This window comes from Trichechus manatus, unplaced genomic scaffold (genome assembly GCF_000243295.1).
Source record: "Trichechus manatus latirostris isolate Lorelei unplaced genomic scaffold, TriManLat1.0 scaffold00038, whole genome shotgun sequence".
In the NCBI taxonomy this organism is placed as follows: Eukaryota; Metazoa; Chordata; class Mammalia; order Sirenia; family Trichechidae; genus Trichechus; species Trichechus manatus.
This window is the reverse complement of record NW_004443974.1, coordinates 9,303,958-9,315,117: the sequence shown is the minus strand read 5'-3', so window position 1 is coordinate 9,315,117 and position 11,160 is coordinate 9,303,958. Positions and strand designations below refer to the sequence as shown.

Here is an 11,160-nt window from a genome sequence, read left to right as displayed (position 1 = left end):
CTCCCATTTAACAGTTACTACAAATGTTGCCCTCTGACAATGGTTAACAATCTCACAACACATCAACAATATCCTTACTCTACTTTGTGTTCCCTGGACTTAGAGTATTTAATGTGGCAGGTGTCGATCTGAAATACACTCAGAAGGCTTGCCAACAGCCTAGTTTGTGCTACCGTTAAGCCTTGAGAGATGTGATAAATCATCCCGAGAAGAGGGTGGTTTTGTCCCCTGCTTTTGGGGAACTCATGATTTGTGAGTTTTTAAATTTGTTTTACAGGTGTTTGTCCAAAAGCTAAGATAGCATCTATCTAGCATGATTTCTTTTATCTTTGGCTACATATTTTAGGCATCTTTTAAGACTTAGATTTCTGGTCTGGAAAGCTTCTCACCCTGTACCTAAGAGTTAGGATAACCTAACTGGCACAACTTAAAGGGTTTCTTTTATTCACATTTTTACTTTGTTGTACTTTGAAAATAAAAGAACCTCCTCTAAGTCTGCCAGAGAGACAGGTCAGTGTTGTAGCCATTTCTCAGAAGGCTGAGAAATAAAAGACTTTTTGTCCTTAACAATTTATCCTTAATAAATAACACATAAAATCTTATTCTAACTCCCAGTCATTTTAGCTAGGTAAAATACTAAACAAACCTTAACACTGTTTTAGCAGTACTTGTCACTGTTTCACTATCTCCCTAACTGTGAATAGTGCTGATGTCTCTCTGTGGGAGATGGCATTTTACTGCTACTTCCCAGCCAGAAGTCCTGTCTGCTGACATAGTTTGACACAGGAAGTGATGGTCAGCATTTGAATGCCTGAGAGAAGCTGGAGACTTTCACCGTTGTTTTAAGGTAAGTTCTGCTATTTAACAGAGAAAAACATGTAGAAATATTATTAAGTTCATGTATCTGAAAGTCAAATTATCCTATACTAAGGGATAGAACTTACCTTCAAACAACGGTAAAATTCTCCTGCTTTGAGGACTTTGTTATCCTGTTTCTTATTATTTCTGGATTAATGTAACACCTTTCTATTATTCAAGAGTACTTTTTGCTATTAATTTGTCCTGTTATGACGCAGCGTTATTTAAAATCACATGGTCTAATTTATTACTACCAAGATTGTTTAGTCTGAAAGGCTTTATTGTGTAGAGGATAAAAGCATGGACTCTGGAGCCAAACTGACTGAATTTTAATATCAACTGAGCCACTAATTAGCTGTGTGACCCTGGAAAGTTACTTAACCATTTTGTGCCTCAGTTTCTTCATCTGTCAAATGGGGATAATAATAGTACCTAACTCATAGAATAATACCGGGTACATAATAAATATCTAATATGTTTTGACTTCATTATTATTAATAAACTTATTTGTATTACATATCCTTAACATTTTTTGGTCCAGTATTGTATCTTTTGTGCTATAAAGCTTAAACGTTTAATACCGTAAATGAATTGTTTAATTACATAAGCAGATTCAAAATTCTTTTTTGAGAAATATTTTGGATTTATCCATAGACGTTATTGCCAGTCACTTTTGCAAAAGGGAGTTGGCGCTCCATCTCGGTGCAAAACTAGCGAATACCCAAGTAATTGGAATAACAGATTGCGTTCCTGCACCTTTGGCATCTAAAGCCTACTGTTCTCTCTTTAGCCAAGAGTTACTTTATTCATTCTACAAACATTACTGGAGCTAACATAACAACCAGAGAAACACAGTTATTGTGCTCACAGAGCCAAATGTCTAGGAAAAGACAGAGACAATGGCGTTAAGTGGATAAATGTTTCATAGGAGGAAGCTAGTGGAACACAAAAGAGGAACACCTGACTAGCACTTGAGGGTGAAGGAAGTGGATGAAATGATATCTAAAATGAATATGAAGGATATGTGGAATTAGTTGGGAATGGGGGTATGGTTGAGCAAGAGTGTCCCAGCAGTGAAATAACGTGTTGCTAAGGCCCTGAAGTAAGAGTCTTTATGACACATTTAGAGAAATTAAAGTAGTTCCTTCTAGCTAAAGGGTAGAGTTTTAAATTGTGTAGTTGCATTATTAAAAAGCCTTTTAAGGTTTATTAAGAGGCTTAAGTGGAGGACAACGGACGCCATCAAAAGATTCTAAACAGAGGAGTACCATGAAAGGGCGTCCAGCTAACCTTGTGGAGAATGAGTTGGAGAGGGGCATTGATGCAAGCAAGGAAATGGTGGTGGCTGGAGCTAGTACAATGACTGGGTAGCTGGCTTCAAAAAATGTGAAGGCCATATAACCAACAGGACTTGTTGATGGACTAGATGTGGGAATGTAAGGGTAAGGGAAGAGGCAGCAATGGATTCCCAGATGTTTAGCTGGGGTGCTGGTAGAAATAATGATACTTGATGAGAAGCAGATTTACAGAGAACAGAAGGGGAAAGAATTTGTTTTCAATTTTTGACATGTTAAGTTTGAGAGCTAGGTTGAATATATGGTCTAGAGCAATCTGTCCAATAGAAATATAATGTGAGTCACATGTTAATTTAAAATGTTCTAGTAGCCACATTAAAAAAAGCTAAAAGAAACTGGTGAAATCAGTGTTAATAATGTATCATTTTGTACTAAGTCTTTGAAATCCAGTGTGTGTTTTACACTTAACCAGCACATTGCAGTTTGGACTAGTCACATTTTAAGTGCCCAGTAGGTACTGCAGGACAGCACAATTCTAGACCTAAGGTGTTCATCTAGGCTGCAGAGAGAAAACTGGGAATCATCAGGAAAATAGAATGACATCATGGGAGTAGATGAAATCAGCAATGTGTATGGCCAAAGAGAGAAAATGCTGATATTTAAGGAATAGGCAGAGAAATAACAAGTATCAAGGGAAATGAAGAAGATTGGCTATTCCAGTATTCACCAGACATTTCTATCATGAATTGTCTATGGTCCAGCACTTTCTGTTTTGGTGAAATTTGTTACTTGGGTAAAAAGTGCTAAGGAATATGTTCATTTTCCATGTCTCTTAAGTTTACTAGGTTCTAATGTTCAGCACAAAGCAACATACCTGAGCTATGTTTTTGTAGTTGCATGCAGAATCTGGTTTGTTGGATTACGATTTAATGATATAGCTTTAATTTTGTAGGTTATCAGTATACAAAAATGTTCCTCAAATGTATCTATTATCGTTTATAAAACTGTTGTCTGTATATAACATGTTTGTTATTACAGATCAATCTCAACGAGGTAGCCTCTTCACTCTCTTTTTGAACAATCCTTTAATGGCCTTCCTGTTTGTCTCTGGATTGTCAAGCATGCGTAGAGGCCTGTGGGAAAAGTGTCAAGAGTATCTTCGAAAAATCAACCGAGATATTGCCCAGCTACTGACTCATTCACGTTCAATAGGTACCCTACTAATCTAACTGAACACTTAACAGAATGTACTGTTATGGCTTAATCTTGTTACTTAAATTGTTTGCATTTTTAAAGGTATTCGTCCCAGGCAGGAAAATTGAGAAGGTTTTCCTTCCCTTTGATATTTATTTTCCATTTAAGCTTCCTTTTACTGTCACCTTTCTCCTCTTTGCAGATCAGGCATTTCTTCAGTTTTTTGGAGATGAGTTTCTTCGCTTGCTTCTTACAAGGTTTATCTTTTGTTCAGCCACCATGAGGATGCACAAGATTTTTCGGGTAGGCAAATAATACCATTAAAGACCAATTTTACCATTTAAGTTAGCTGTTTAAGAATTACGTATTATAGTTTACCTGAATTGAATAAAGTTTGAACAAACCAAAATAATATTTACAAATTAATACATAAGATACAAAGATTAACAATATAAGTCACATCTGAATATCTCCCGTCCAGTCAAGAAGTAGAGCATTTTCATTACCTTTGAGGCCCTCTGTAGGTCCTCTCTGATCCTATCCCCTTCCCTCTTCCTCTCAAATGAAACTGCCATCCTGAATTTTATGATTATTGTTCACTTTTCTTCATAGTTTTGTCACATGTATTTGTATTTCTGCACAACTTATTGATGGATTCATATTGTATATTTTCTTTTACAACTTGCTTTATTTCACTCAGTGTTAATATTCTTAAGATTGAACCATGTTGATGACTTTAACTTTCATTGATTTCTTTCCACTGCTATGTAGGGTTCCCTTATTTGACAATATGTCACAAATTACTTATCCACTGTATTGATAATGGATATTTGGATTGTTTCTAGTTTTTTTATTATTACAAATGATGCCACTGTGAAATTCTCATATCAGTTTCCAGGTGCACATGTATAAGATTTTCTCTGGGGAATATACCCAGTAGTGGAATTGCCGGGTTAGAGGATATAGGCATATAAGTGGTTGTATCAATTTACATTCCCACCAACAGTGTGTAAGAGTTGCTATTGCTCTAATCCTTGCCTACATTTGTTGCGGTCATACATTAAATTTTATGTGAATCTGGTAGGTGTAAAGTAGTAGCTCATTGTGGTTTTAATTTTCATTTACGTGATTACTGTTGAGGTTGAGCAGCTTTTCATATATGTTATTCTGTGTTCCTCTTCTTTGAAGAATGTGTGGAAGTGTTTTGCCTATTTTGCTGTTTAGTTTGTTTCTATGTATTCATGTACCTATACAACACTGTTCGTTGAGGTTTTAAAAATGTTAGCCATTATATTTTCACTTCCGTAAGTAAAATTTGGTTCTTTTTCAAATGTACCTGAACATTTATAAAAGTTTTCTGTAACTTTTAGTTTCAAAGCATTGTTATTTTTTCATCATTTTATTATGATAATTTTAATATGTGAAATAATTATATAGTAAATACCCGTATGCTCATCATCTAGATTCTGCAGTTAACATTTTGGTATATTTGCTTTCTCATATATTTGCCCATCTATCCATCCCTCTTCCCATCTATCAGTGTATCTTATTTTTTATTCATTTGGAAGTAAATTGTGGACATCAGTAGACTTTACCCCTAAATACTTCAGCTTGCCTGTAAGTAACTCAAATATATGTTTACTTTTTTATGTAAAGTTCATATACAGTGAAATGCACAAAACTAAGTGTACCATTAGATGAGTTTTTGACAAATACATACACCTGTGTAACCCAAACCAAGGTGTAGAACACACCATCACTCCAGAAATCTCTCTCCGTCCCCCTTCTCAGTCAGTCCCACCCACCCTAGAGGCAAACACTGTTGGATTATTTTCACTATAGATTAGTTTCACTTAGTCAAGAGTGTGAATCACATAGTATGTATCTTTTGTGTACACGTTCTTTGACTGAGGATAATGTTCTTGAGATTCATCCATATTGTTATATGTGTATCAGTAGCTCGTTCCTGTTCATTATTGAGTAGTATTCCATTGTCAGAATATACAATGTTTATTTACTCATTCTCCTGTTGATGAACACCTGGTCAGTGTCCCAAGTGATTATTAACATTCTTGTATAAGTCTTTGCACAGACATTTCTTTTGAATTTTCTTGTTCATAGGGTAAGTATGTGCTTAGTTTTATAAAATTACTAGACCTTTTCTCATAGTGGTTGTAACATTTTACACTCCCACCAACGGTGTACCAGAGTACCTATTGTTCTACATCCTTGCAAACATTTGGTGTTGTCAGTCTTTGCCATTCTGGTAGGTGTGTAATGGTATCTCATTATGGTTCAATTTGCATTTTTTTTGGTGAATAATGATGTTGAACATCTTCTCATGTGTTTCTTAGGTATTCATATAACTTACTTTGGGGATTATCTGTTGAAATCTTTTCCCTTTTCTTTAATTGGTCTGTCTTTTTATTATTGAGTTTTATTATTATTAAGAGGTTTTGTGTGTGTGTGTGTGTGTGTGTGTGTGTGTGTGTGTGTGTGTGTGTAGTCTATACAAGAAATCTTTGCCTGTCCCAAGCCACAAAGGTTTTCTCCTAGAAGTTTTCTAGTTCTAGCTTTTCATTCAGATCTGTGATACATTTTGAGTTAGTTTTCATTTAGGCTGTAAGGTAAGGGTTAAAGTTTTTTTTTGTTTTTTTGTTTTTATGAATACGCAGTTGTTCTAGTATCATTTGTTGAAAATATAATTCTTTTCCTGCTGAATTACACTGGCACCTTTGTCAAAAATCAGTCAACCATATATATGTAGAGATATTTCTGGACACTAAATTCTGTTCTATTGATCTATGAATTTTATCTTTCCTCCAATACAATACTGCCTTGATTACTCTACTTCATAATAAGTCTTAAAATCAAGTAGTATGAGCCCACCAACAAAATTTTTAAGTGTTTTGGTTGTTCTAGGTCCTCTGGATTTCTACAGGAATTTTCAAATCAGCTTCCTGATTTCTACAAAAAAGCCTGCTAGGATTTTGATTGGGATTATGTTGAATCTGAAAGGAGCCCTGGTAGCACAACGGTTAAGTGCTTGTTTGCTAATCAAAAGATTGGCAGTTCGAACCCACCCACCCAGTGGCTCTGCGGGGGTGGGTGAGTGGGGGGGAAACCTGGTGATCTGCTTCTGTAAAGATTATAGCCAAAAACCCTTATGGGGAAGTTCTGCTCTGTCACGTGGGGTCACTATGAGTTGGAATTGACTGAACAGCTACAGCAACATTGAATCTATGTAATTAATTTGTGGAGAATTACCATTTTAGTAACAGAGTCTGCGAATCAATGATATGACATTATATCTCAAAGGATATTCCATTATCCTTTTAATCCCTGTAGACTATCTAGTGATCTTTAATGCTTCATATTTATAATTTGTTTCCTTTCTCTTTTTTTCTTTTGCAGTCTAGCTAAAGGTTTATCAATTTTCCTGATCTTTTCAAAGAACCAAGTTTTAAGTTCATTGATTTTTTTTCACTACCGTTTGTTTCTTGTTTCCTTTATTTCCATTCATACCTTTATTATTATTTTATTTACTGTGATTTTAATTTGCTGTTGTTAATCCAGTTTTTTAAGCTTAGATCTGAAACCTTTCTTCTCTTCTAATATAAGCATTTACCCTTTAAGCACTGCTTTAGCTGTCTGATTTCAGTACTTTTAAATTTAAGATGTGTTTTATGACCTAGCATATGAATTATCTTGGTGAAGGTTCCATCTGTACTTGAAAAGAATGTGCATTCTGTTATTATTAGATGTAGTGATATATAAACGTCAGTTTGTTCAATTTGATGTTGAACTAATTTAAAGTGTTCTTTAAGTCTTTTATATTCTTATTGATATTCTGTCAGCTTGTACTATCCTCGAGAGGAGTATCAAAACCTCTAATTATAATTGCAAATTGGTCCATTTCTCTTTTCAATTGTTTTTTCTTCATGTATGTGAATCTCTGTTATTGGGTTCATACATATATATAGGATTGTTATGTCTGTCTTTATCCTTGGCAATATTCCTTGATCTGCAGTCCTAGTTTGCTTGATGTAAATACAGTCATACCATTTTTCTTCTGTTTGTCTTTGAGTGGCAAATCTGTTGTCATTCTTTTGCTTTTAACTCATATCTTTATATTTAAAGTGGATTCTTTTCAGCATCACTAGTTTGGTCCTGCTTTTTTTTATCTAGTCCGACGATAAAGTTTTACATTCAGTACTATTTTTAATGTGGTTTGGTTTAAATCTACCATTTTGTTATTTGTTTTCTGTTTTTCCTTTCTGTTGTTTGTACCTTTTTTTTCTCTCTCCTGCCTCATCTTCATTTGAATTGAGATTTTGGGTTTTTTTTAGAATTTTATTTTAGCTCCAGTACTGATTTATGTTATAGCTGTTATTTTACTTTTTTATACTATTTCACATAGAAGATTTTTAACAACAGTATACTTCCATTTTTTCCCTCCCATACCCTATTATTATTATTGTCACACGTTTTACTTCTACCTATGATGTTTACCATACAACTTAATGGTTATTATGGCATTAAACAGTCAATTATATATGTTTAAAATTTATTTAAAATTAAATATATATATATTTTTTAAGCTTAGATCTGAAACCTTTCAAAAAAGTCTTTTGTATTTATCAATATAGTTACCGTTTCTGGCACTCTTTATTTCTTCCTGTAGATTTAATCTTCCATGTGAAATAAATTTTATTACTACAGAATAACTTTGTTTCTAACATTTCTTGTAGTGTAGATCTGCTGGTGATGAATTATTCTTTCATTGCTTATTTATCTGAAACAGTCTCTCTCTGTCTCCCTCTCTCTCGTTTTAAATCTTTGGCAATTTAGAAATGTGTTGTTTAGTATTCAAATAATTAGGAATTTTCCAGGTATCTTTCTCTTACTGATTTCTAATTTAATTCCTTTGTGGTCAAAGAATATACTTTGTGTGATTTGAATATTTTTAAATGTCTCGATACTTGTTTTATTATCCAGAATGTGGTTCATCTTTGTAAACGTTCTTGAAATGAATGTATATGCTGCTGTTGTTGGGAGAAGTGTCATATAAATGTCTGTTAGATCAAATTGGTTTATAATGTTCAGGTTTTCTATATCCTTACTGATTTCTCTGTCTACTTGTTCTGTTAATGATTGGAATGTGTAATGTGTCTTCTCATTTTCCTCTGGCTGCTTTTAAGATTTTCTCTTTATATTGGTTTCTTGCAGCTTGATTATGATGTACCTTGATGTGGTTTTCTTTTGTTTTTTTGTTTGTTTATCCTGCTTGGGGTTCGTTGAACATCTTGGATCTTTGGGATATAGTTTTCAACCAGTTTGGTTTTTTTTTGCAGCCTTTATTTCTTAAACTGTTGTTTTGTTTCCCTCCTTCCTACTCTCTGTCTAGGATATCACTTATGTATATGTAAGACAGTATTGTCCCACAGATCATGGATGTACTGTTCATTTTTTAGTCTTTTTTCTTCCTGTGTTCAGTCTGGATAGTTTCTACTGCTATGTCTTCAGAGTCACTGAGTTTTTCTTTTCAAGTGTATAATTTGCTGTTAATCGTACCCAGTCAATTTTTTATTTCAGGTGTTGTATTTTTCATCTCTAGAAGTTCTGTTTGGTTCTTTTAACATCTTCCATTTTTCTCCTTATTATATTGATGTTTCTTTGAATTCTTGAACGTATATATAATAGCTAAAGTCCTTATGTGATAATCTTATCTTCTTCATCATTTCTAAGCATGTTTCTATTGTTTTCTGTTGTTTTTATGGATCTCCTATTCCTGGTTCTTTGTATGTGTAGAAATTTTCTGTTGGATTGTAGGTATTATGAATTATATGATGTTGAGTTCTGGATTTTGTTGTTGCCCTTTAAAGAGTGTCTATTCTCACTTCTTCTGTTCAGCATTTTACTGGAAGAGCTAGCTAATGCAGTAAGGCATTAAATTACTTGCAAATCTCTTTGATCTTTTCATGGCTTGTTTTAAGCTTTTTGGGAGTGGATTTAGAGTAGCCTGAGGTAGTGGGCTTATTTAGGCCTAATACTAAGGCATGACCCTTCTAAGGTCTCTTGTATGTCACCCATTTCAACAAATATTCTCCATTCTGCGAGATGTTTGATCTGGGTGAGCCGAGATGTTTATTCAGCTTACAGATCCCCAGTAGTTTTGTTATTAAAGTTATTGCTTTGCTTTGTTTTTTAGAGATTTTGAGCATTTCCTTTTCATCCATTATAGTATTTAGTATGATGAAACTTAACTTTGGTCTTTCTGATGTGTAATGAGTGAGGCCTACAGGCAGAAGAGAGATGAAAGTAACATTTTAATATATGAACTCTCATGTGACATGCATAGAAAACGAGTCACTTACTTCTTCAGGGAATTTTAAATGTGTGCCAAAATTAAAGTGTATAGAAATTACCAAATGGAGTAGGAATTTTCAAACAAGAATTACCTGATTCTTAAACTGGTTCGTTCCTTTGTTTTCATGTTGTTACAAAAAAGTTTTCTTCCTTCAAATATTTCTTTCCTACCTTTTTTTTCCCCTGATTTTTTAGCATCCCCCTCAACTCTTTTTCATTCTCTGCTAATATCCTTAAAATCTTGCCTATTTTCACGGCTTCAATTTTTATCTCCATGCAGATTATTTTATGTTTACATGTACTGCTCAAACCTATCTATCTAAACTACAACTCTGAACTTTTAAATGTTAATTGAGGGGCATTTCTATGTGTATTACTCTATTACCTCAACTCAAATCTACCTAAACCTGAAACTTAATCCTGTCCCCAAATTAACTCCTCCTTACCTTGCTTTTTTCTCCCAGTAGCTCCCAACATTTCTGTCAGCCATCCATTCCTGAAATCTTACAATCATCTTTAACACCTCCATCTTCTGTAATTAACTGCCAAACCAAAACCCAAACCCACTGCCCTCGAGTTGATCCGAACTCATAGTGACCCTATAGGACAGAGTAGAATTGCCCATGTGGTTTCCAAGGCTATAAATCTTTACGGAAGCAGACTGCCACATCTTTCTCCAGTGGAGCAACTGGTGGGTTCGAAATGCCAACCTTTCAGTTAGCAGCTGAGCACTTTAACCATTGTACCACCAAGGCTCCATGATTAATCACCAGTGCCCATTAATTTCATCTCTTCGGTGCTTCTCATGTGTTTTCCTTCATTTTAATTTTCCCTGCATCAAATCCATTTAATTTTTTTTCTTTACTGTTGTAGTTTAAGTGAAAGTTTACATTTCAGGTTAGTCTCTTATACAAAAATTTATATATACATTGTTATGTGACCCTAATTGCTCTCCCTGTACTGTGACAGTGCACACCTCCTTTCCACCTGATTCCCCATGTCCTTTCAACCAGCTCTTAACCTTCTCTGCCTTCTCATCTCACCTCCAGACAGAAGCTTCCCGTTTAGTCTCATGTATCTACTTGAGCTAAGAAGCACACCCTTCACGAGTATCATTTTATGTCCAACAGTCCAGTCCAATCCCTGTCTGAAGAGTTGGCCTCGGAAATTGTTTTAGTTCTGGGCTAACAGAGAGTCCAGGGGCCATGGTTTCTGGGGTTCCTCCAGTCTCAGTCAGACCATTAAGTCTGGTCTTTTTACTAGAATTTGAGTTCTGCACCCCACCTCTCTCCTGCTCCACCAGGGACTCTGTTGCGTTCCCTGTCAGGGCGCTCATTGGTGGTAGCCAGCCATCATCTAGTTCTTCTGGTCTCAGGCTGATGAAGTCTCTGGTTTATGTGGCCCTTTCTGTCTCTTGGGCTACTACTTTCCTTGTGTCTTTGGT

General features: G+C 34.9%; 1 protein-coding gene across 2 annotated transcripts in view; it reads left to right on the top strand.

Annotated features, from left to right (window-relative positions):
- The window catches only part of SCAI (suppressor of cancer cell invasion), a 165,950-nt gene that overhangs the window by 153,347 nt on the left and 1,443 nt on the right, over window positions 1-11,160 (top strand). For both annotated transcript variants that reach the window (XM_004375660.2, XM_023730733.1), the window contains 2 exons: window positions 3,192-3,365; window positions 3,550-3,650. In XM_004375660.2, coding sequence (XP_004375717.1) covers window positions 3,192-3,365; window positions 3,550-3,650 — 275 coding nt within the window. The remainder of the gene's footprint in view (window positions 1-3,191; window positions 3,366-3,549; window positions 3,651-11,160) is intronic.